The sequence below is a fragment of the Oenanthe melanoleuca genome, chromosome 1A, assembly GCF_029582105.1.
Source record: "Oenanthe melanoleuca isolate GR-GAL-2019-014 chromosome 1A, OMel1.0, whole genome shotgun sequence".
NCBI classification, from domain to species: Eukaryota; Metazoa; Chordata; class Aves; order Passeriformes; family Muscicapidae; genus Oenanthe; species Oenanthe melanoleuca.
In genome coordinates this window covers 37,741,747-37,769,071 of record NC_079334.1, presented here as the reverse complement: position 1 = coordinate 37,769,071, position 27,325 = coordinate 37,741,747, and the positions used below count along the sequence as shown (strand labels likewise).

At 37.1% G+C, this 27,325-nt stretch overlaps 1 protein-coding gene across 1 annotated transcript; it reads left to right on the top strand.

The window, feature by feature from the left end:
- On the top strand, window positions 1-26,287 carry CAND1 (cullin associated and neddylation dissociated 1). The gene is made up of 15 exons (XM_056514611.1): window positions 1-270; window positions 4,421-4,564; window positions 10,754-10,908; window positions 12,381-12,504; window positions 12,927-13,183; window positions 13,266-13,371; window positions 13,874-14,019; window positions 15,080-15,372; window positions 16,001-16,142; window positions 16,781-18,274; window positions 19,000-19,095; window positions 20,822-20,991; window positions 21,085-21,249; window positions 21,475-21,582; window positions 22,612-26,287. Exons 1-15 carry the CDS (start codon window positions 203-205, stop codon window positions 22,834-22,836), a joined length of 3,693 nt encoding a protein of 1,230 aa, XP_056370586.1. The 5' UTR covers window positions 1-202; the 3' UTR covers window positions 22,837-26,287.
- The last annotated feature ends 1,038 nt before the right edge of the window (window positions 26,288-27,325 follow it).

Here is a 27,325-nt window from a genome sequence, read left to right as displayed (position 1 = left end):
GCGCGAGCGGCCGCGCGCGCCTGCCCGCCCCTCCCGCCGCGTCCGCCGCAGCTGCCGCCCCCGCCCGCCGCCCCCGGCCCGGCCCGGCCCGGCCCGGCCCCTGCAGCCGCGGGCCAAGTGGAGCCGGCGAGGCCGGGAACACGCCGCCGCCTTCTGCTCTCCTCCTTTCCCTCCCCCCCGCGCCCCGGCCGGGTCCGTCAACATGGCGAGCGCCTCGTACCACATCTCCAACCTGCTGGAGAAAATGACATCCAGCGACAAGGACTTCAGGTGGGGTTCCGCCGCCGCCGCCCCTCCGCGCCCTCCGCCGGCCCCGCGCCCTTGCTGCGCCTGCGGCCGGCCCCGGGCCTGGTGCCGCGGCGGCCGGGCGGGGGCAGGTGCCCGGCGGCGGGGCCGGTGCCGCGGGCCCGGGCCGTCCGCGCCGCCGCTGCGGGGCTGGGCGCCAATCTGCTGCCGCTGCCCCGGGGAGAAAGTTCCCGGGCGGGGAGCGCTTCTCCTCCTGCCCGTGAAGGACGGGGCGCGGCGGTGAGGGCACCGCCGCGGCCTCCACGCTTCGTGGGCAGAGATCTCCGGCAGCCGGGAGAGGCCGGGCGGCCGCCGGTGTGCTGACTCGCGTAGGGACAGGCGAGGGTGGAGGTCTGAATTCCTGATCTACCCGATGCTCAGAAGGCGAAGGGACGGAGCCCTGAGCAGCCAGCTGTCGCTGACCCTGCCTTGAGCAGCAGAGGTCGGGTGGGGTGACCTCCCTCGTCTCTTTACAGCTTCAAAAAACAAGGATCCTATGATTCTAGGAATAGAAGCTGGAAGAGACAGCCAGCACGGCAGACTCAGGAGGGTGCAGTGGAGGGCCATGATGATAAAGGGACAGGAAATCCCTCTTGGAAGGAGAGACTGAGGGAGCTGGGTGTATTTAGTCTAGAGGACAGAGGGGACCTCATTAGTGCATATAGTTATTTCAAAGGTGTGTGCCACGAGGATGGTGCCAGACTCTTTTCAGTGGTGCCCAGTGACAGGACTCAGAGGAATGGCCATAAACAAACCGTAATAAGTTTCACCTCAACATGAGGAAGAACTCTGTTACACTGAGGGTGGCAGAGCACTGGAACAGGCTGTCCAAGGAGGTCATGGGGTCTCCCACTCTGGAGAATTTCAAACCCCACCTGAACACATTCCTGTGTCACCTGCTCTAGGTGACCCTGTCTTGGCAGAGAGGTTGTGCTGGATGGTCTGCAGAGCTCCCTTCCAACGCAGACCATTCTGTGATTTTGTGATCCTAAGCTCATATCCTTCTGGATGCTGCATCTTTTAGACAGTGAGGTATTGTGCTCCTTGTGTAGTTTGGTACTGTCCCTGTGCATCCGGAGAGAAATCCAGTTAAGTCTTATGGGGACAAGGCTGGAATTTAATTTTGAGTTCAGGATCTGTCACAGGAGCACCACTTTTCATTGGATCATTTGCTTGCTTTGTAATAAATTAATAGCAGATAAAATGCAAAATATCAGAAAATGAAATAATACTAGTAAAAACAAAAAACAGCAGAGATAATACCTTTACACAGTACCTCTGGCAAAGCATTAGGTTAAAAAGAATTGCATTGTTTTGGTATTGAGTGCAACCAGAAATTCAAGTTTGTTGTTGAGTTGTTAATGAGAGTATATCAATACAGACAGGGAAAAGGCATAAAATGCACTTGTGTTTTGTTGCTTTGCTGCAGCATCACAGTGCTTAGTTTATGATTAATGTAGATGACATCCAAACAAGTCTCTTCTTAATATATTGAAATCTAGTTGTATAAAGTTGGGTTTTGAATAATCTTATAAGGTTTTGACAAAGTGTTTTAGCACTAGACACAAATTTGATACAAGACTTTCTGTATCAATTTCTTTCAAATTTTAATAGTATTATATTACCTGTAGAGCTCAGACTAGAAATTTTGGAAATAAAAAAAATACCGATTAGTCTAAAAAGAGACAATTTAAAATTGCCAGATTTTTTTAGATCGTTCTGAAACTAGACTGAAACATTTCTTCCTCTAAATATTACAAGATTTTTTACTGTTTTCATGCTTATTTGTTTCTATGATTAAGTGAAATTTCCATTTTGCATGGGGAGGACAGCTTACCGTAAGTTCCAGTTGGTTTGTGATGAATAGTGATTTTTATGAGTTTCTGTATATAGGGGGTAGGTTATACTTGTCCAGTGCAATTGTAGCAAACACTTTTTTCCTCCCAGCTGTGTGTAATTAAAACTTCTTGTGTAGTTCCTTTAGTAGAGCACACTTCAGAAGTTATCTGTTCTAGTAACTTTGAAGAACTTTGAAATTCTTGAATATTACAACATTTTTTAACATAGATTAAAATCTAACTTTACAAACCATAAAAAAGAATGAGGATAGACCTTTACCCACTGGCTGTTAAGAAGCAACATTTTATGAAACTATGTGTACTATGTATTTGCATAATGGATAAAATAGTATTTAGTTCTTATAATTGTAAGTGCATTTATTCTTAGATCACATCTGTTTGAATAAGGACAGTGTAGTTATCTTGCTGATATCAGGGAGCAGAGTGTAAAACAGCTGTTTAAGTAAGCAGTCTACTGTAAAATGTAATCCCCCTTTTTTTGGATAATCTGGCCTGTCTGCTGCAGAGCTGGAACATGTACTTCATGGAAGATGTACATACTTGCAGTTGTATTGTCCACAGGGAAACTTGGGCTTAAGTTTTAAAATGGGCAGTCGGGTAAGGTGGCAGTTTGCAGTCTGGCTGTGGGAGGAGTGTCCTCACTGCAGCAGGAGAATGACTGCTCTGAGTACAGAATGGTGGTGTTAGGGCTGGTTTGCATGTTTCAGTGGAGGAGTCTACCCGAAGAACTCTGTTGTACTTGAGTGTAGAGGCTGCTGGTGCACTGAGGATGTGCATGCTCTGCTTAGTTTAGCAGCTGACAAGTAGGTGATGAGTGGACATGAACTTCTAAGGCTAGGAAATAGGAGCTATGGACCAAGGAAGTGAGAGGATGGTATTCAGTTTTTAAGAAAGGGAGGTAAGTATAGCAGTAACATGGAGACAGTTTTTGAGTGTTCTTGTACAGTGTGATTTCCTGTATATCCTTAAATTAGGTCCTATCTGTTACCTTTACTTACCAAGTAGCCTTTTTGTGTTTAAAAGCTGATGCTTTGCATCCACAGCCTGTTTTTGTGCACATCTGGTTCCTGTCAGACTGCAGGCTAGCTTCAGTGGGACTGTTGGAGTGAGTGAAAAAGGGGTGAGATCCTATCTTAGAAACACCTTGAGACCATTAGACTGGAATTATTAAAAGACAGGACAAGTTGAAGTCCATTATGTGGGGTTAGACATCTGGCATTTTTGATGCATATTAAGATTATGCAGAGTCTTGGCTTTGGTTTTCAGTAAAAAGTAGTATCTGGCATGTCAAGCTGCAGAGATAACCTTCCAAGCATGACCCGAGCTAAAGTGATGTCTGCTTGAGGCTGATGTGCCTGAAGTCCAGGAGTCACCCTTAGCTGTTTAACTGCAGACCCGTGTTTGGAGTTTTGAATGGGGGCTGGAGTCGGTACTGAAGCCCTTGGGATTTGTAATTGACTAATACATCTGTATTGCTGCTTCTGAGAAGAGAGGGCACTTACAAAAGGAAATTGGATTGTGAAACAGACTTTAGAAAGGAAAGAAACAGAAGGCATAAAGGCAATATTTTTGGAAATTAAATTTTCAATATGTTCTTCTATTGGTGGATATGACTGTTATTAAATAGTAAATTAATTGATATGAAAGATTATTTTATTTGCCTGATCTCTCAAGAATTAATTTTGTTCTTTACTCTGGCACCCTGTATTGTGGGCTGGATAAATGTGATCAGCTGTTTTCTGGACTGTGAACAAGCTAGTTTGTACAAGACAAGAAAATGAAAACCACATGGAACATAACTTTTATTTCTCCCTTCATTAATTAAAGTTTGGTGTTTGTGAATTTTATGGCAGAATGTTTGAGAAAGTATTTTTCTTCTTGCTTAAAACTTGTCTTAAAATAAACTCAGAGCAGAGATCAATTTCTTGTTTTTTACAACATCAACACAGCTTATGAAAGGACTATTTAATATCTGTCATAGTGTCAGTTTTTCTTTGAGGAGATCATATGGAATATAATGCAGATGTTGGAAGTAAAATATATAGCTGTTCTCGTAAGAGAAAGATGATCTAACTCAAAGTTATTGCCATTTTCAAATACAGTTTTTCTTCCTTTCTTTTTTATAAATGCTACTTGCATGACAAAACAGACAACAGTAATTCTATGTTAAATGGGATTTGTTTGATAACAATTTATGGAAACCGAGAATCTTGAATCCTGAGCATTGTGAATAACCCATATCTCTTTTGCAATAATTATCTCACATCTTTTGTCAGGTTTATGGCTACTAATGACTTGATGACAGAACTACAGAAAGATTCTATCAAGCTGGATGATGACAGTGAAAGAAAGGTGGTGAAGATGATTTTGAAATTACTGGAAGATAAAAATGGTGAGGTGCAAAACTTAGCTGTCAAATGGTAGGTATTGTTTTCCTATGATGTAAAGAATTATATGATGACTGAACAATACAAAGCTGTTTTAAAAACTCAAAACTACCACTGCTACAGAAAATTATTTTTGAAATTAATGTCCACAGAGGAACCCTTGTTCTTGTAGACTACCTGCCTTAATGTTTGTAATGTAAAAAGCTACATTTTGTCGACATTGGGAATTAATATTTGGGGTTTCAGGCACCAAATAGCACATGCAGTCCCTGCTGAAAGTATTTGAGTGACACACTTGTTCTTTGGTGAAAATTCTTGATTCCTACATAGGTACAAAAGACTTATAATTCAGTGGTTGTGGCCACATTGATACTTGGTGGTGAGACCTTAGATGATGTGCAGGGGAAGAATTGTGGTATTGGAGTTGTTTTCAAGCAGACATGAAAACATAGAATGGTAAAGATATGGCCTCGGTTATCAAATGTGGAACTTACATCTTTGCTAACATTCAGAATACTGTGTTAATGGTTTTACAAGCTTTACAGGAACTGTAAATGTTTTATAGGATCAGGGTGCGTTTCCTTGCATTTCAGAGACTTCTGTTGCTTCACTGCCCTCTCTTCCTCACTTTATTGATCTTTACATATGGTGTGACTTTCCAGAGCACCCTTTGAAGAGGTGCTACATTTCTTACAACTTTTTGTTCTTGGCCATTCTGACTTTTTATGTGTTTTAAAGTGTCTTAAGAGACATATAGTGTTCCTGAGAATGCTTCTTGTTTGTGAGCTCAGGGGTTTTTTTAATCTCCATATGCACTATTTATACTCCATGAACTGAAGTAAACTTGGTAAACAAGAGCTTGAGAAGTTTTATTCTTTGTAGTTTGCCCTGTCAGATTAGCAAAGCAGAAAAAGCCTGTGTGTACCTCTGTTTATGTACTTAGAAGTAGTGCTTGCTTCATCTTCTGAGGTGTTGTAAGTGATGGTAGCCAAAACCCTGCACAGCCAAACTGGTGTAGGAATGTCAGGTTTCAGCAATATTAGGTATATTAGCACTATAGACGTCACTACTTTTTCACTACTGTCACCAGAGATGCAGTGTTGTTAAAATGTGTCTTGCCTCCTTTTCATGACAACACAAACACTGTGTTTCTTTTTAATTCAAACTTCTGGAGTGTCTGAGTTCCTTATGGTTTCATGGCCTTGAAACATATTGCTTGTACTCAATCAGAAGAGCATGTTGTTGTGAAACTTGGTTCAGACTTAGAATTATCTTTGTGTGCTGTAGCATTTTGTGGAAAAGTTATATTTTAGCATACATGCAATACTAATTTCTAATGTGCATCCTGAAGTTGTCCTGAACTTTAGATTAGTACACATAGACACATATATCGCAATCTTTAATGGCAGTGTTAGAATTTAGGATCTAAAGTACAAGTAATGCTTACTAAAACATTAAAGAAAGATTGCAAAGGAAAGAGAAAATAGATTACTTCCTGCATGTGTGTGTACATCCTGTTATTATTAACAATTCTTCAGCTTTTAAAGTTTACTTTGATATATTGGTAAAACTCTTGGATTTAACTAATGTGACTGTATCTCTTCGAAGTTTGGAGTGTTTTTAAGAAATCCAAATAATGTTAAGGAATTGTGTTAAATTTACTTTGATGGGACAAGAAACATAATGGGAAAGTTTCCAGGTGAATTATGAACATCCATGTTCATGTGCACGTTCTGAAATGCATCAAGTTGTGTTTTTTCAGTTTTGGTTTTTGTTTGTGTCCCAATCACTTGCAGCTATGCTTTGAATACAAAAAAAAACCCCACCACTCTTTTAGAGTATTCTCTTCTTAAAGCAGCTTATACTCAAAATACAGATCATGACAGTTTTAAGCCTAATGCTGCTGCTGCTTCCTGTTTGCTGTTTTTGTACTCCTTTTTCCTTTTCTCACACTGCTTCTTACCTAGTTTTGCTACAGACTGGTTTAGGGACTTACTTTTCTTCTGGCTTAGTGTTTTTCTCCTGCAGTTTAGCTGTTGGTAGAAACACTGGTGGGGTGAAGGATAGGAGAGGCTGAACACTGTTAAGCTCTAGGTTTTTTAAGACAGTTCAAGCTGAAGTCTTCCATCTACTAAAACACTGGGTGCAAGCCTTACTCATTGGTAAGTTAATTTCAGCCAGCATATTTTTCTTGGCTTTTTTTATTTTAAGTATTTTGTGCTCTGATGTATTTCTGTTAAGGATTTATTGTACTTCCAGCTGAGGAAAGTATAAACTTATTTAGATCTCTCCTAATTTAAATGCTGTGGTGAACTTTAGAGACTATCAGCAGTAATTTTCATCAGACCCTTGATGACCCATTAAAGTATCAATTCCCTCTCTCATAGGAAGAGGATTTAAGATACCCCAATGTACTTTTCAGTCTGCACTTGAGATAGGTTTTTCCTTGAGGAAGGGAGTAAAGTGTTGCAGTTTGTTAGGGAAACTTTCTCTACAGGTAGATCACTGAAAACACTCTGAATAAAACTCTTGCGTAAGAGTCTCTCTTTGAAGATTTGATTCTCGAGGTCACTGAACACAGCAGATTTGAAACAATCTGGAGCAACTGTAAAGCAGTATTTATTTTTAGGCAAGTGTAGCAACAAGTGAGCAGTGTTCCTGGTTTTGCATTATCTGCTTGCTGCTTGCTTTTGCACTTGAGTAAGAAAAGCTCTGTTGGTTAAAATTCCAATGAACATTTTTCTTATTATCTTTACAAAACATGCTGGTGATTTTGTTCTTGCTCCTTTCAATTACATTATGCTGGTTTGGGGTGGGATAAGCCATATAAAAGCAAAGCAGAAGGCAGTTTTTGGGTTCATGTGTGTTTGGGTAGCTGCCTTGCAAAATGATTGTCCAGTTAATTTTTAAATGAAAATGAAAATTAATGAGCAGCATTAGTATTCCTGAAGTAAAAGTTGGCCTGCTCTAATCTTTGATCCTACAGTAGAGAACTGAGTTTTATTTGTTAAGCTTCTTACTGCAGGCAGTAGATGAAAACTATGTCAGTAACAGCAGGTTGTTTACCTTGTTTTTGTTAATTGCATGTAAAATATTAAATGTATTTTTGCTGTCTCCATTTTTTTGAAAGAATAGTTTGTTTTGCCTGATAGTCTTAGGTTGTTTTACCATCAGCCAGTGTGGAAAATGCTATTCTTACAGCATATCCTTAGTTTATGGCTGTAAGTGTAGTCCAGCATGGTATCCTGAGAGCCTTATGGCAGCAGTAGTTACACTGCCTATGGTTTTATTGAGATTATGTGCATCTGGTGTACTCAGGCAGTGTCGTTTGTTTAAGCTTAGGTATTGTGTTGGTATTGCTTGTTCCTCATTGCTGATAGTCTTGGTAATGCTCTGTTGGCCCAAATTGCATGTTCATGTGTTCAGTGTTGCAGTTTAAGGATGAACAGTTTCTCATTTTGAACACTTGACATTGTGCCATTTAAACCTACACATAGTAATTTTTCTTCTTTTACACCCTGAAATGTCTTCTGAAACCAGTAAGAAGCCAAGCATACCCAAATCTTTCTATGGTGAAACAGAAAGTGGGATTAAAGTAAGCACTTTCAGTGATTCCTCCCTTGTGGTACTGTAGTTTCTCTGCATTTATCAGAGTGACTTTTCTGGGCACTAGCTCAATATAGGGAGCTCTGCCTGACGCTGTGAGTCTGAGTCATTAGTGTGAACAGGATGATGCATGTATTGGCTGCTGTGTGGCTGATCCAGTTCAGCAGCTTCAAAGCTTTTTGTATGCTTTGGTAATACACTACTGCACATCATGCTATACTAGTGATTTGAATAATATTTTGGGTTTTTTTTAATTTTTGAATTTTAATTCTTCCTTGTAAATAAATGTGCTTATTCCATAGCTGTTAAAATATGCTGGTTGGAGATTAAAATTGATTGTATGTTGGTGTCCAGGTTCTAATATGGAGCCATGCTATGAAGACCTTTATTTCCAAATGTGTGTAACTTAAAGGAGACAGTGTCACTGTTTATTTCCATAGGCAGCTGAATGAGCTTTTTACTTTGAGAGAACCTAGCAACAAATTATTGGCTAATGAAAGGGAAAAGATTGAAGAGCACTTATAACTATCCAAAATGGCCTTCAAGTGTGTAAAATACATGCTTAAGTGCAAAAGCATTGTAGTCAGAACTGATTTGATACAAGAAGGTTATAGTTTATTTTCAATTTCTGATAGGATTGGTTTGTAATCTGGGACTAATAATAAGGTCTATAAGTGATATTTACTGATTTCGAAGGCCAGAAAAGCTTAAGGTAATCTTTTGTAAAATTTACATCACAATTGTTATGTCTGCTTTGCCAAATGAATCGGTTGAGTAAATAGGACTGAAGATGCTGATTCAGGTAAAATATGGCTTAATGCTTTCCAGACTCTGTAATTTATAATGTGTGTGAATATCATTCCAGTGGTTTGGTCACCTTTAAAACATTAGCAAAAAAGTGTTTCTGATGCTTAGCCGAGATGAATCTGATTAACTGGCCTTTGCTGTGATTATTTTAATTACTCATAGCTTGCATTTAAAAAATACCAGAAAGAATCAGAATTCAGTAGCTGTTCAATTGCTCAGGTTTAAAACAAGGGGGTTTTAACCTTGTATGCTGTAGTCTGTTGACTGAAACGCACAGGGAATTTGATTTCTCTGGACTACTGTGGAGTCATTGTGCCTTGCAATTCTGTAGGTTTCTGTTTGAGTTGATTTGTGCTTGTGTTGCTTGCAAAAACAGTTTACTATGCACCAAGAGTAGATGTGTGCGACAGTGCTGTGAGTAGCCACTGGCTGGCAGTCAGTGTATTTGAAGGAAAACTATGCATAGATGTGTCGATGAATCGTGGTGAAGTAAAGCTGGACTCAAGTCATATCAAGTTGTGAGCTTTTTCAGCAACTGGAGAAAATGTTTCAACTGCAGACAGGGATGGCTTGATGTATGTGTGTTTTAGAGATAACAATCTGAGTTTGCAGTGTTTGTGTACAGATTTATGAGGAGTTTTTCAGTTTTCGGTCTGCAAGTTAAATAAATTTCAATCTTTCTGAATTTGTGGCATTGATGTGATCATAAAGCATTGGTTTCAGATGTGTGTGCCCTAGTTTGACTGATGTCAAATTAGTCAAATTCCAAGTTCTGTGCATTAACAAAACTGAGTTAATTGTGAGTGATACTTCAGTGCCTGGTTTTGGCAAATATGTTTTACCTTTGCTGCCTCTCCACCCACCCTGCCCCTGCCCCCTCCCACCCCCCATGTATTTCCAGCAGGTTTTACCATGTGAGTAGGGTGGGTAAGGTGAGAAACCAAGCCAGGTTATGGTTTGTGAAGGAGGGCACAGAAAGTGCTAGATGTGATTTCCTTGGGAATTGCATATTCCTGGGTGTTAATCCAAGTGTTGTGCCTCCAGTGCAAACACTGTTCTGAGTTCATGGGAGTTAAGGCATTGTGAGCGTGGCCGTCGAAGGAGAAGCTTCAGGTTTGCCTAACATGGTGGCAGACCCCTGATGACAAAACTTCTTTGAATCTTGCTCTGGTTACTGTGGTGCAGTAAGTTATAGTGCTTCAGTGCAAGAGCTTGTTTGTCCATGTCCTCCTCCTGTTTTCAAGTCTTGCTTTCTGCCTTTTGCTTCTGCTGGGCATTTTTTATAATAATTAGATCTTGCCCCTGTGAATTCTTGGACGTGGGGAAAAAAGGGGACATACAACAGGTTTGGGGATGGAAGATGTATTTTGGGTTTGCCTTATTCCATAGAGCCATGACTGAATCCAAATGTTGTATAGCATAAAGATGCAGTAATTAAGAATATTGTTTACTTGTCCGTGAATTATGCAGGCACTGATAGTCAAGCATGTAAACTGATGGCTCTAGCTAGGTTAATTTTTGTTATAAATCTTGTTGTGAACTGAGAAGTAAAAGGGGGTCTGGTTTTGAGACTGAAGCAGAACAGCCATACAAAATGATTTGCCAGCTCCAAATAAAAAACATATACTAAAGCAAGTATTTTGTTACTAGATTTATAAAGGCACGATATCAGTCCAACCAGATGAAAGTTTTCAGTTTTTAAAATTCTGCTTTTTGTTGCTACCAAAACCAACCTTAAGTTTATGACTTGAATGCAAAATACTGAAATAATATTGTTGCCAATTTAGTATTCTTCTCTTATTTATACAGCCTGGGGCCTCTGGTGAGTAAAGTGAAGGAGTATCAAGTGGAGACCATTGTAGATACCCTCTGTACAAACATGCTTTCAGATAAAGAACAGTTACGTGACATTTCAAGCATTGGTCTTAAAACTGTGATTGGAGAACTTCCCCCAGCTTCCAGTGGTAAGGCATTTTGTACTAAAGACTTTATGTAGTTGTATCATTTACTAATTCAAAAAAATTAAAAAGTTGGGGGTTTAGGGGAGAGGATTCAGTTAATTCAGCATTGGAGCTAGTTTCAGTTCAGGTAAAAACATGACACAAGTACCCTTTCAATTTCTCCTTCTCTGGCTATATTGCCAAATTTTACTAGTTTAAGAACTTTTTTTTTTTTTTTTTGTTACTGAAGGATTACATTAATGTGGAAAACAAACTCAGAGAGCATGAACTTCAGTATAACAAGTTGTAAAAGCTTCTATTTTAATAACTGCCTGGTAGAGCACATCTAGGCTGTAGTAATAGCTAAATGTCATCTTGGTCTTTAGTTGATAACACACTTTAAAATTGTTTACAACTGCATATTTTTCATTTACCATCTGATCTCTTGTCACCCTTCCTAGGAGTTGTTTTGGGAGGGACATTGTGTTTCTGACAGTTGCCTGTTAAATTAGTGAAAGTCTTACCTGCAGGTTTGAATGAAGGCAGTCTTTCCTCTAAAAGAGACACTGATGTTGAACAGCTCATCAATTAATAGCCTAACTTTTTTACTGAAGTGCTTTCCAGATATCTTAGTATAGAATATGGTTAAGAATAGAGGATGATTAAAAAGGCTTTGGAAATTATGTTTGTAGAGACTGAGGTCTCTTGAATTAAAAAAAAAAACACCTCTTATTTTAATATCCTTTTTGAAAATTGACATGTAAATCTTGCATCTGTCAAGCAGCAGTGAGATGCATAAGCTTTATATAAATAGCTAATTTTAAGGAAGTTGTTTTAAGATTTTACTCTTTTGTTTGCCTACACAAAACAAAAGGAGATTTTTGGGTGGAGTTAAAGCTCAAACAATAATGTAGCAAAGTCTATCAATATAATTAATATTCCTAATACAAAAATAAACATGTTATAAAGACATTTTTACTTGTATTTTAAAATACTTTGAATATAAATTTTACCCCCTTTTCTCAGAAGTTTTAGTAGTCTTTCAGGTACTTAATTTTTAAGTAGCTTCTTGCGCTAAATAATTTTGTTTTGCTTTTTTTTGCCATTAGAAGTGGCTCTATCTACTTCTGTGCTTTTCCTTACCATATAGTTTATGCCTTCATTTTTACCAATAGTCCTTTCATTTATTGCTCTAGGACTTCTTGTGGCTTTCACTTTCCATTGCTTGCACTTCCAAAAGCAGTGCTCTTCTGTTGTGTATACCTTATGGGAGAAGAAGCCCTCCTGCCTAGTACATTTGTAAATAGATAGTCTTTTCAGCTTTAATGCAGAGCATATATGGCATTAGCAAACAGGGTGGCTGTTTAAGCTTTGTTTTGTTGGGTGGAAAAAGCTTCTTTATGTAGATTGGGTTGCTTTCCATAACATCATTTCTGGTGTTAAAAGCAGGGTTTTTTTAATATTATGGAAATGCTGAGGTTTTGTTGTACTTTCAGGTTCTGCATTAGCAGCTAATGTTTGCAAAAAGATCACAGGGCGTCTCACTAGTGCTATAGCCAAGCAGGAAGATGTGTCTGTTCAACTGGAGGCACTGGATATCATGGCTGATATGCTGAGCAGGTAAGCATCCCTCCTTTAATACACTGGTGAATGCTCATATATACTCCTAAAATCTTGAACTTCAGCTTTCCAAATGTTATAAATAAATTATTCAAAGTCATATGAAATAATGTGGTAATATTAACTCTAGATGAATCTTAATTTAGCAAAAAATAAGTGAATGTTTTGAAGATAATTGGTTGAAAGCTCAATTATTATTTAATCTTCTGGGAACTGTAGTTGTAGCTTATTTTAATGTTTATTGCTTTTAGGATATATTTTAAATTCATTTCTTCTTTTAAAAAAGTTCCAAAACCTGAAATTTAAAGGTTTGATGGGAATCTTTGTGATGTTTGGGGAATATTTGAAGAATTGTTTTACAGTATATGAACAAAATCATCTAGATTCAATTGGTTTTGAGTTTGTGTTTTGTCTGTTTTAAGGCAAGGAGGACTGCTTGTTAACTTCCACCCTTCAATTCTGACCTGTCTGCTCCCCCAGCTGACCAGCCCAAGACTTGCTGTGAGGAAAAGAACCATCATTGCTCTTGGTCACCTGGTTATGAGTTGTGGCAATATGGTTTTTGTTGACCTCATTGAACATCTGTTGACAGAGCTGTCTAAAAATGATTCCATGTCAACAACTAGGACCTATATACAGTGTATTGCTGCTATCAGTAGGCAAGCAGGTCATAGAATAGGTAAGAAAAGTGTATAAATTATCTTTTACTTTGTATTTTTTCAGTGACAGTAATTACTTAGCTAATTTTTTTCTCGTATCAGGTGAATATCTTGAGAAAATAATTCCTTTGGTTGTGAAGTTTTGTAATGTAGATGATGATGAACTACGAGAGTACTGCATTCAAGCCTTTGAATCTTTTGTTAGGAGGTAAGTCATTCATGGGTACCTATTTCAGCTTTATTAAGATATAATAGTGTGTCATTTGGTTGTAAGCTGTCAAGAGACAGCCTACTTCATACAAAATACTCTTGCAAGCTTTGTGCTGGAACAGTTCCTACAACTCTATCTTGTAACTTAACTCTTAAGTAGTATTTTATGTCTGCACTTTACAGACTTTCTACTGTGCCATTGCTACTTGTGCAAACGAGAGGTGTGAAGTATTGTAATAGTGTTTGTGTCTGACAGTGGTGATAAAAAATTGGTGTCCAAAGGCATATCTAAGTCCTTTGCAGCCTTCCAGTCTAGCAGATCCTGTTACAAAGTGGCATTGCCCTTTCTGACCTTCCTTTTGAACTTCTGTAGTTCAGATGGATGCATTGATGTTGTCTTAGCTACTTTCTCCAAAGTACAGTATGCAACATGAAAACTTTTAGGAATATTTTAGTGCTTCAAAGTAATTTGACATTGTTTGTATTTTTATATCACGCAGGTGTCCTAAAGAAGTTTATCCTCATGTATCTACTATTATAAACATTTGTCTTAAATATCTTACTTATGATCCTAATTACAATTATGATGATGAAGATGAAGATGAAAATGCTATGGATGCTGATGGTGGTGATGATGATGATCAAGGTATGTTCTCTTTTTGGTTTGGGAGAGAGGGTAAGCTTTTGATCCTGCACCCATCTAAGAAAGGTATGGGTAGTAATACTCCTGAGCACCAGCATTTGAATGGCTTGTGTACTTTCATTCCAATTCTGTACCTCTTTTAAACATGGGTAATGAACTCACTTCTTGGAATAAAAGTATAAAACATTGTTGCTGGAGATCAGTAATTCTGAGAGTGAACATAAAATACAAGACAAAACTTTAAGATACTTGAAAGGTGGAACAAGGCAGCAGTATGTGGCATGATTTAACTAAAGTGAGAACATCAGTTAATGAACTGAAAATCCATATACATCATGGGAAAGGCTTTTCACTACTTTCCATTATAATATATTGGCACCTAATGCATAAAATCAGAATAGATTGAAAATGACTCAGTATTTTTCGGTAGGATAAAAGGGTTTCAGACTGAAAGGCATAAGATATTTTATAGTTAATATGGGAGCAGGCATTGCCAGATGCAAGCTTTGTGAAAATTTAGACACACAAGTAATCTGAACTGAGGGCATAAAATTCTCATTACTTAAGGAAGGAGTGAACTGCATAGTTGTTTCTTTAAGATCTGAAAAATCTGATATGCTTATTCTATACTTTTTTTTTTTTTTTTGGGATGCTGTATGAGTTGATTGACCCCTAAAAAGGAGACAGAATAATTGGGTGAATCTTGATCAGCTAGTATCCACTATTGCTTTGTTGTTTATGTCATGAATAGAGAAGAATATGCTTTAAATCAGTAGTCAGGCTGGAAATATGATGGGCAGCTCCTTTTCGTATTTGCAGTTTAAATTAATATGTATGGAAGTTAGCATGAAAAAGATTGGCTGAGAATTACAAGTTAGGCTGTTTAGAAGGCTTTTTATATGTATGGTTTTTAACATAATTCTGAACCTATTTCTTTGTGTGTCTTACTCAAAGAACTCTACTTTTTAATTGTTTAAAAAGTGTGTTCTTTTTAATTGTTTAAAATAAAACTTGATGTTTTGCTTGTCTAGACTTGAACATATGCATAATTTATTTTTTCAAGGGAGCGATGATGAATATAGTGATGATGATGACATGAGCTGGAAAGTGAGACGTGCAGCTGCTAAATGTCTGGATGCTGTGGTTAGCACACGACACGAAATGCTTCCAGAATTCTACAAAACTGTATCTCCTGCTTTAATAGCCAGATTCAAAGAACGTGAAGAGAATGTTAAAGCAGATGTTTTTCATGCATATCTTTCTCTTTTAAAACAAACTCGACCTGTGCAGAGTTGGCTTTGTGATCCTGATGCAATGGAACAAGGAGAGACACCTTTGACAATGCTTCAGAGTCAGGTTATTTGTAAAAAATTTTGTTATCTTTGAGAAGACATGTTGAAATTGCACCCTTGCTAAGTATAGTTCATTCAATGTGCTTTATCATGCTTTCTTCATACGCAGGTTAGATTTTATTCCTGTAGTACTAACATAGAGAGGAAGCTGGGTGAACTGGCCCAAAAAAATGCAGCAGTCTTACAAACTGAAATTGACTCGTACAAATGTGCTTATTTAATTTCAGTTGCTTACTCACCTGTGTTATTCAGCCAGATTGCCAAAGTGAAAGTTACTTTTTGCATTCTGTATCCAGACATAAGCACTAATGGTCAAGATAAAGCTTGATCTGCTGCAACACATTTTATTTGCAGAATGAAAAGGATAATGCTGAAAACTTCCAAGTGAATTATTTAGATGACTTTGTTGCTCTCCACAGTTTTATTAGTACAAATCACCTTTGAAAGCTAAATTACTATTTTTTTTAAAAAGCAGTTATTTTGAATTTTTATTTGCCAGTGTTTCTACAACATCTCTAGTTTTGTAGATAAATCAGGCAGTTAGGATGCACATATTTCTTTATATCCCCCAGTGATCAATAATGAAAGAAATGCCAGCTATTGAATCAATTAATGCTGTGTGATGATTACAGGTTCCCAACATAGTTAAAGCCTTGCACAAACAGATGAAGGAGAAAAGTGTGAAGACTCGTCAGTGCTGCTTTAACATGCTGACTGAGCTAGTAAATGTGTTACCTGGAGCCCTAACACAACATGTTCCTGTACTTGTACCAGGTAGGAGAAACACAGCATTAATAAATAAATACTTACTAATACTTAAATACTTACTAATAAATCGTATGGAAAGTTCTGAAACATAAAAATATTTTAAGTCCCGACTGTGCTTTTTGGAAAAGCTTTGAAGCATGGCTTCTGTTGAAAGAAAATGATAAAATAATCAGCCATTATGTGTATCCATATAAGTAATTTTAGTAATATATTTCCATTAATCTTAAAAAAAGGATTGAAGGTTTTTTCTTCTTTATTAAAAAAAAGTTAATTTGATTCGTAGTTACAAAATCAAACTGCTTTCTTTTCCATCCAAACAGAGAAATATGTTTTCCAAAGTTTAGCTTTTAAAACTTAAAAGGTTGAAATTTGAAGTAACGATGAAAATTAAGGTTGAAAATATTAAAGGTTCAGAATTTCTTTATAATTAAGAAAAATACGTCATAAACATTGAATTCTTTTGACAGAGGAAGCTTAAAAGGTAATTGGTTGAATAAAGTGATTCAAGGGGTTTGGAAGCATTCAGAAAGATGGGGAGCTGGAAGGCATGAATTCAGTATAGCTGCTTCCTTTGGAAATTTTGAAGTGTTCTAGCAGGCTCTATAAATACCTGCCCTAAAAATACATTTTTTGGTTTCTTGCAGGAATAATTTTTTCACTGAATGACAAATCAAGTTCTTCTAATCTGAAGATTGATGCTTTGTCCTGTTTGTATGTGATCCTCTGCAATCATTCTCCCCAAGTCTTTCATCCTCATGTTCAAGCATTGGTACCTCCGGTTGTAGCTTGTGTTGGTGACCCATTTTACAAGATAACATCAGAGGCACTTTTGGTTACCCAACAACTTGTGAAGGTTATTCGTCCTTTAGACCAGCCTACTTCCTTTGATGCTACTCCTTACATCAAAGATTTGTTTACTTGTACAATCAAGAGATTAAAGGCTGCAGACATTGATCAGGAGGTGAAAGAAAGGGCAATATCTTGCATGGGTCAAATAATTTGTAGCCTTGGTGACAGTCTAGGCACAGACCTGCCTAGTACACTTCAGATCTTTCTAGAGAGACTGAAGAATGAGATCACTCGGTTAACTACAGTGAAGGCCATGACACTGATTGCTGGTTCTCCTTTGAAGATAGATTTGAGACCAATCCTTGGGGAAGGAGTTCCTATTCTTGCTTCTTTTTTGAGAAAGAACCAGCGAGCTTTGAAGCTGGGCACTCTTTCTGCCCTAGATATTTTAATTAAGAATTACAGTGACAGCTTGACAGCTGCCATGATTGATGCAGTCCTGGATGAGCTTCCACCTCTGATTAGCGAAAGTGATATGCACGTATCACAGATGGCCATCAGTTTTCTGACAACGCTGGCTAAAGTATATCCTTCCTCCCTGTCAAAGATTAGTGGCTCCATTCTCAATGAACTTATTGGGCTGGTAAGATCACCCTTACTGCAGGGTGGAGCACTTAGTGCCATGCTAGAATTTTTCCAAGCTTTGGTTGTGACTGGTACAAATAATTTAGGCTATATGGATTTACTGCGCATGTTAACGGGTCCGGTGTACTCACAGAGCACAGCACTTACTCACAAGCAGTCTTACTATTCCATTGCCAAATGTGTTGCTGCCCTTACTCGAGCCTGCCCTAAGGAAGGACCGGCTGTTGTAGGTCAGTTCATTCAAGACGTTAAGAACTCGAGGTCCACAGATTCCATTCGTCTTTTGGCTTTGCTTTCTCTTGGGGAAGTTGGGCATCACATTGACTTAAGTGGACAAATCGAGCTGAAGTCTGTAATACTGGAAGCGTTCTCTTCTCCCAGTGAAGAAGTCAAGTCAGCGGCATCGTACGCCTTAGGCAGTATTAGTGTTGGCAACCTGCCGGAGTATCTGCCATTTGTCCTACAAGAAATAACCAGCCAGCCTAAGAGGCAGTACCTTCTTCTGCATTCCTTGAAAGAAATAATTAGCTCTGCGTCAGTGATTGGTCTCAAACCATATGTTGAGAACATCTGGGCCTTACTCCTGAAACACTGTGAATGTGCAGAAGAGGGTACAAGGAATGTTGTTGCTGAATGCTTGGGCAAGCTTACATTGATAGACCCAGAGACTCTGCTTCCACGACTCAAGGGATACTTGGCATCAGGTGAGGAGTAGTAATGCATGTATGTATTGGAGCAGGTGGCTTTATGATACCTGTTACTAAATGGATCTAGTTTTTCAAATTATTTGCTTAAATGTTGTGTCTTGAAGTTTTGCTTCCCTCCCCCAACAATGGAAAGTTAAGGTTTTTTGGTTTTACTAGAAGTTGTTAGTCATACACAGCAAGAATCACTTGTGTTCTGCCTTCAGACTTTATATTTCCATTAACAATGTTAAGAAAGATGTATAAACTTGAGGGGGAAGGAGCATGGGTGATGAAGGGACAAATTAACAAACCAATTGCAACATTTTGACCTTTTGGTGTAAATTACTATGTTCCTAATTTTCATATAAAGATCTCAGTGCATAATTCATTAATCAGTCTCATATCAAGAACTGTATTCACGTATTTTCTTTTTACAGCTTCTGCTGTAAAGGGGAAAATTTTTTGTAGGACTATATGTGATCATGAATAATCTGTTTTAATAGGCTTATTGCTCAAGTTTTCTATAGGAGGTGAAATTACATGCTTATTACAATGTTACGGTATTTTTCTCCTGTTTAAAGGTTTATTTGAGTTACATATTGCATTGCTAGTAGTAAATAGCATTTCTTGTTTACTGTTCTTAAGAGTATTAGAAGTCTAACAAGAATGAGTGGCATTGAGCATGATTTAGATTCTGTAATTCTGTTTTAATCTTGCATGTTCACACTTTTGTTTCATATTAGGGTCCTCATATGCTCGAAGTTCAGTGGTTACTGCTGTTAAGTTCACTATTTCTGATCATCCACAACCCATAGACCCACTCTTGAAGAACTGCATAGGTAAGTACTCTACTTATCTGACAGCTTTTGTGTTTTCAGGCCCAGAGAATTACATTCAAAATTTGTTTTTTTTGTGTTACCAGAAATAAATATTTTGATGATACTAGAATTGGCTGCTAATAATAACTATTGGAAGAGTTACAAGATATTTCCATAGTAGCCAATTATTTCTTTTAACACTAAGTTACTTGAATTCTGAGCAGTAAAAATTGTGTCATTAAAAATTTATATATATTGACTTTGTGATGGGCAATACAAGAAGCTAGTGTTTTGTGTAGGATGGGACCCAAAAGCTGATTTCCTTTCCTGTTTTTTTGCCAAATTATGTCAGTTTGATGTAGATGTGCTATATTTACCAAGAAGTGGGATCTTGGAAATATTTGACATTCAGTCGCTTAAAACATGTCTGCTTGTGTGAATTATTCTGAGTATTACCAGGTTTTGAATTGTAAATATAGGTTGTTATGATTCTATAATGCTTGTGGTCTGAAAGCATTTGGAATTGTGTGTATTTTTATACAGGGATAAGCTAATCAGAGCTTTCAGTGTAACATCAGTATGACAAAGACTTGCAATGCTTTTTTTCTTTTCTCATTTGTATAGCAAAATACTGTGGATTTTTTTAGTATGTTATGAATGTTTTATGCTTGATTAATTATGGGTGTAAAGATCTGTAAAAAATCATCTACACTTCTTAACCTAATAGGAGGGAAAAGATTTATGCATTAAAGCATAAAGTTTCGTGAAGAGCAAGGTTTTTATTTATAGGGAAATAAAGTTAGTTTGCTGCATGTTATTTTTATTGCTAATCTTTTTTTTTTCTTAAATAATATATTCAATAATTATGCTTGCAGGTTTTTCTTCTCTCCCACTGAAGCTGCCTTGTCCCTTTAGTTTCTGGAAATATTTATTGATTATTCAATCAAAAAGCTATCAGTATATAGTACTTTAAAAATCTCAATCATTTTGCATTTTGTTACCCAGCTTTTTGATGGGTGTAAGAGTCACTTTGTTTTTACACCTTGATGGTTTTCTCCTTGGAGAATGTTCATTCCTCATGGAAGTCACTAGTACAACTTCACAAAAGTTGAGGGTATATCCATGTAGTCATATATTTTAATGAGGCTCTGTTATAGAAGTATAGAAAAATTGATTTAAAAATGCCCAAAGATAGGGTGGGATGGGAGAGGTGGTGATACATTAATAGTAGGCCTATTTTATAGTAATTTAAGTATTTTCAGTATATGCCAATTTGAGGGTTAAAAATTAGTATGTCGATAGTTTCCTTAAGAGGTGTTCTCAAATTCCTGAACTGCAGAAATTGAAATTGGTTTTCTAATGCATATTTTGAGAGAATTTTAATAAATGGAGAAAAGGTTAAATGTAATTTTCATTAATTTACATGTTATATCTTCAGAAAAAAAGTTTATATGTCATTATGATGGCTGCTTATTTTGATGGTGTTTCTTCTACTACTGTAGAAATACTGTATATCAATGAAATAATGTATATCAATTATATTAATATTTTTAATATTATTATAATTAATTCTTTACTTGTGTAATAACAGGTGAAATAACAGCTGAAATAACAGGTGTCTGTTACATTAAAATACCTTCTGCACTAAGTATATATTTTTGAAAGTTTAAAACTAAGCAAAGATATTTTTAAAGTTGCAAATTAAAAATATCCTCATAGGTTGCTTTCTTTATGTATGTGATTGCAGGTGATTTTCTGAAAACTCTGGAGGACCCAGATCTCAATGTCAGGAGAGTAGCCCTAGTGACATTTAATTCAGCTGCCCACAATAAACCATCTTTGATAAGGGACCTCTTAGATACTGTGCTTCCTCATCTTTACAATGAAACAAAAGTCAGAAAGGAGTTAATCAGAGAGGTAAGATAACTGAGATAAACAATGCTAAATACGTAAGTAGATTATTTTTTAAAAGAAGTGTATTACTAAACTGTTGTTTTTTTTCACTGACAGGTGGAAATGGGACCATTTAAGCATACAGTTGATGATGGATTGGACATAAGGAAAGCAGCTTTTGAGTGCATGTATACTCTATTGGATAGCTGTTTGGATAGACTAGATATATTTGAATTCTTAAACCATGTTGAAGATGGTCTGAAGGATCACTATGATATTAAGGTTAGCTGTCATTTTTCTCTGTGAAAGCAGTGACTTTGTCAAAATATTTCAAATAGTGAATAGACTGAAATGGTAAGAATACTACTTCATATGCTAAAGTACTGCATTTGCCATTTTCATTAAAGTGTGACTATTCAAAAGGTTACACAGCATTGTGGGAAATATATCTGCATATATGTGCCAGGCATAACTGTTGTTGAATTGGGATTTTTTTGCTCGCCCTAGATGCTGACCTTTTTAATGTTGGTGAGGCTGTCTACCCTTTGTCCGAGCGCTGTGCTGCAGAGATTGGACAGGCTCGTCGAACCTTTGCGTGCTACCTGTACAACTAAGGTATTTCAGCTTATTTAAATTCATTATTTTGTATTTTCTTACAGAAATATAAATGAACTTGTGCTTAAAGAATACCTCTGGACTGCTGCTGCATTTCCTGAGTTACAGTTGATAAGCTGTGGTAGGCAGGATAATTAGATTAGAAATGAATAGATCTTTGTACAAGTGTTAAATTTATTTAAATTACAGGTGGAGAGGTAGATTTGTAAGCTTCTTTTGAAAATGCTCTGAGTCTTCCATGCCTTTTCTTATGTTTCTTGAAAATTTGGATGCCACTTGGGCAATTTGTAAATCCTGCTTCATTATAAATAGTGAAACTGGAATACTGAGAGCTTTTCTGATTTATGATGGTGTTTTTTCAGACAAGCATGAAGGCAGTCTAAAGTAGTCCTGGTTTTGTTAGACTTTTTGTCATTTATACCCCTTCTTCATTTATATTACAGGATTATTGGATCTTTGTAGTTAGTCTCCTTCCATTCCTGCTCTGGTGTTGATTCACCTGCATGCTCTGACAGTCATTTATTGCCTGATTTACCTTGCTTTTCCATTACTCTAGTCTGCTGTATTTCACATCAGGAAAATTGACTGCCTTTAATTACAATATATGTTTGTATTGCTAAAATATCTTTGAAAATAACAACAGAAGGTTAAGCAGTTACTCTGATATAGATCAACTTCTTTAAAAAGTTCTATTTTCTGTAAGCTGGGAGTACTGTGATAATAGCAGTTTAAAGTCATTTATTAACCTTACCAACTAAAGGTTGGCTGCTATAGTTGCTTTCATTTGGTGATTGACTTGGCACCTTATGACTTTTTTCTGCTTACCTTGCAGTGTTGAACCTTCAGTCTATTTGTAAACTGATGGTAAAAATTCTGCTCAAAAGATATTTGGGGGTATTTTTTGTTTGGTTTTTTTAAGAGCTTACGTAATTTTTGGAGGAAATAAGTTTTTTTTACGGTACATTTTTTAAGATTGCTAAAGAGGGAGGGTTGAGTAAAGTTTCAAGTGTATTTTAATTTTTTCCATAGGTAAAGGCAAACTCAGTGAAACAGGAGTTTGAAAAGCAAGATGAACTAAAACGATCTGCAATGAGAGCTGTAGCAGCACTTCTAACCATTCCAGAAGCAGAGAAGAGTCCGTTAATGAGTGAATTTCAGTCACAGATAAGCTCTAACCCTGAGCTGGCAGCCATCTTTGAAAGTATCCAAAAAGATTCATCATCCACTAACTTGGAATCAATGGACACTAGTTAGATGTTTGTCTAATGGGGACCATTATGTTGAACCATATGATGCACTGAATTGACAGGTTATGAGTAAGAAACAGAAAAAGTATCTAATCTTCACATTGTTCCACTTTATTTACCTTTATGGAGACAGTTGGCTTTTCCCATAATTGCTTTTCTAGCATTTATTCCAGAAATAAATTTCCATAGTCCAGAGTTTAACCACTCTTGTTTTAGTGGATTTGGCCACATTTGGGAATTAAAAAGTTGACTCGTGGTGTATGGAAATAAATTCCAACATCCATTTGCCCTGTAATGTTTAGGATTAAAATGTCAAAATTTTGTGACCATGATTTTTTTTTTTCCTTTATTCATTCTTTCTACTTGTGAACAAAAAAGGCGGGGAGGTGGGAATCAAGTGTCCAGGTGCACCATGTTTTTTGTATAACTTTTTATTCTTTTTGTTTCAGCTTCATAAATTGGTTTGGCTGGCAGATGAATTATGTGTAAGATTTATTATATTAAAAAGAGAGTTTGGGCACAGTTCAAAAAGAGCAGACATAAATGTCATTTTTGCCGATGTGGGGATTAGAAAACCAATATCCCTGTTGTGCACACTAATTTTGCATGAACAAGTTTACAAATATATATTGTCTGTAAAACAGCATGTGCAGTTTATTCGTAATGCAAGTTAAAATAAGTTCTACCGTATCAGTGCAGTTTTCAGGTATTTTGACATACAGGCCATTCATACAGGAAGGGATGAATGAAGGTTTGTTGTCTTAACCCACCTTTTTAAAATGCCAGTAATATGACCCTTCAGATGTTCTTAGAGTAAACATTACAGTTTCTGCAGTTTTCATGGGTTTTCATTCCCAAAGACTGAATCCACTGGAATTGAGGTGGACAAACCATAAGATTGGAAGGAAGCAAGATGGAGAGAAAATGAGCAGAGAAAATGAGCTGCTCAGTGGTTCCTGAACTCAGGATTCAACTTTGCTTTTGTTATAAAAGTATGAAGGAAGTTTCTTCAGTGGATTCTATCTCCTGTTCTTCATCTGACAGCTTTTGTTAAGGCACTCATATAATGTGTTGATCTAGACAAGTGTTGCCAGACCATAATTTTGTTCTGGCACATGGGACCACTGTAGGCTGCAGTGCTGCAAGTGTCATACAGCATTCTGGTGAGACAGGAAACAGGGAATGGCCAAAAGGCTGGAGAGAGATAGAGAGCAAACAGAAGAAAACATTCTTCAGTGGATACACTGAGGTAATTTAGACATGGACCAGATAATGGATACCTGGCAGTCCCACAATGAACTGGATTTGGGAATTTAATAACAAAAAGATGGAGGACCACTGCCTCATTACTTGTTTAATGCAACTGCTTAGTTGTCTTTTTTTTTTTCCAAGTCAGATACGAATTTGGATTTTTTTAGTTAACTGGTATTTTTTAGCTAGTTCGATATTTTGGAGACCTGTTACATGGATACATACATGGCATAAGCTGCTACGGGACTAAAAAAGCATTCATTTTTATGACCTCAGAGATGGTTTCCTGTGAGCATTGGGGCTTGGGGGCAAAATCTTCACCTTACATGCTTGCAGCTTGGGAAAAGCAGAGGAGATACTGGTACAATTTACTTTATTAGAAGGACCTGAACAAAGAAGTCTATGAACTCGTTCAATAGTAACAATTCTTATGCTGTAGAAATTTTTGAAAATGTAGCTTTCTCTGTCTCCAAAGTCTTCATACTAATGTAACAATTGTCTTTTAGAAGTAGAAATAAATGAGATTAAACATACAAACATATCTAAATGTCATGAAAAGGAGTGGGATGACTAGAGAGAAACAATGCAGTAGAAAAAGCACTGTGAATTAGGTATATGCTATCTTACTGTATAACTCATCTACTTCAATTGCAGCAATATACAGGCCTCCTAATTAAGAGTCTGTTGTGCTAATTAGTTGTCAGACTAATCTGAACTTTTTGCATTAAATTGTCAGAATATATTAAAATGTTTTGTAGACCTAAAGTTAGATGTGAGAATGGTATGATAAACATCAACTGTGAGGCTAAAATAGAAACAGGGAGTAGACGACAGTGGTAAGTGAACAGAATATTCGTAGTTGAGAAATCTCTGTGTGCTTTTGTGCTACTGTAACAAACACCTGAGGCGGTGGAGGCAGATCATCTTCACTTTGTTTTACAGTACATTACAGTGGAGCAAGCTTAGGACAGAAGGGAAAGTTGAGCTATATTACACAGTGAATGCTTTCTTGCAGAAGAGTAATCTTCACTGTGACCACTCACGAAGCAGGTGGGAACATAAAATCTTTAGTCTTCCCTGTAAATTGCAGAAATTCCGAGTGTGGTTGTGTCCACGTAGCAGTCAGTTATTTTAGTGATGTGGGAAGACAAACTCATAAAGATTGTAACTGCACCGTAATTACAGAGATGATTTATTAGTGCTAAAAAGTCTAACCATGTTGGGTGTTGAAATTCCACTCACTTTCACTGGATCACTAGATTGAAAGTTTTATTTGGTTTTCGCTCTGTATATCCAAGTATTTGTATAAATCTGATGTGTTCATGATTTTAGATCAATTACATTCATGTAATTCTCTTACAGAAGATGTCAGGAATACCTGTAGCTGTTTTCTAAATGCTAAATATTTGAAACTGAAATATGAGATTTCTCTCACTAAAACAAAACCAGCATTCTGAAAGGCTGCTCTTAGGATGTTTGGTAAAATTAGAACTCTCTCTAGTATTTTTCATCACTTTGCACACAGACAATTGAGACCAATTAACAAGCTTGTGCGTAATATGAAAGTGGTTGGCCAGTCCTCACATTGTAGTTTCTTGCGTTAAAATATTTTTGTATCTCAGAAATACTTCATGCTCTGGTTTTCAGTGAAAGAACTTGCCATCCTTGCAAGAGAGTTTTTTTCTGAAGTTATAAATTGAAATCTATGAGTACTTCAAGAACGCTGCACTTCAATCATGTAAATTTATTTTTTATATGATTTTCCTTCAAAGTATGGCATCTAATATAGCAGTTGACAAAATAAAGAGCGCTGTACTACTTCCAGTTGTATTTTTATGAGGTGTACAAAGCAGCACATAGGCATGTAAACAGCATTGCTTCCTTTAAATGAAGGACCATTTTAAAATTTCACCAACTCAAAGATATGAATTAAAAATCCATATCTGCTCCTATTGTATTTGCCTTAACAGATGTTCTCTCTAATGAGGCTCGGAACAAGTTCACCCTGCACTGGTGGACTTAATAGTAGGGATTTAGCACCTGTTCTCAGATTTACTGGTACTTCCCCTCCGTTGCCTCCTCTTCTAAAAGCAAAGTAACATGGGGCCTTGGATGTGTGTGTGTGGGTTGTTTTTATTTTGTGAATCCTGATCATTCTGACTGAAATAATGCTTGTTTCTGCCAAATACCAAACAGTTAAACCTGCAGCCTCTGGGTTTTATTTCCCTGTTGCTCTAAACTGCAGATAAAATGTCTGTTTTGTTGTTGCTGTTCTTAAAATTAACTCTGAAAAAATGAAAATACTAGTCAGTTTATTACTTTTTCCACCTTCTTTGATTCCTCCTTGCTTTGAAATGGGAAGATTTGTGTGCTGCACTACTGAACATGAGCAGGTAGAAATTCTGGTAGCGAAGAGCTCTTGGGTATAGTTATAACTCTCATAAAATCCACCTTCTTCATCAGTATCTATTTATAATTTTTCATTGTATTTGAATTTGGGGAGGGAGTTTTTAAGAATGATGGAATAAGTTAATCTTCCATGAGCAGTGTTGGTGAAACAGGGAAGCTTTCTGCAAATGAGGCTTTTCTGAGAATCAGGCAATTTTGTCTTGATAAGGAGTTAGACTTTAGATTTGTTTCTACCCCATGAGGTTATAGTATTTCCATATAATCTTAGCTGAGGAGAAAACTTCCTTCAGAAAGGACATCCATCCCCCAAAACAAAGAAAGGATTTTTGCTGATGTTCACCTGTGTGTTGTGGTTTAGAGCATGGCACTGAACCACAGAAGAAATAAAAGCTTGTTTCTGAGAACAATATGGACACTGGCTGGAATACATTAATGAAAACGTCTTGCTGAGAAAGAGACAAAACCAAAGCAGCATTATTTTAATTTAAAATAATTTTCTCTGTGTTCTGCCTTTGATATTTTTGAAGAATGGGAAATAGAGAAGGGAAAGAAAAACGTAATTGGCAAGTGGTGGCTTGTGATCCCAGAATGTAAAGGGGTAATTTCTATTCCCTGCTTCTTCTTAAGAGTATTTTGATAAAAGTGTAGTAATTTTGAAAATACATATATTCTGAAGGAGTTTATATTTGGTTTTTTTTACATTTTTGTTATTTTTTTATTGTGCAGAAATTATTTCCCTTCTTAGGTGGATTTCTCCCACTTGACAATTATGAGTCGTTTTAATAAAGCTGATGAAGACTTTAGGAAATAAACTGTGTCACTTGGTTCAGTGCAGT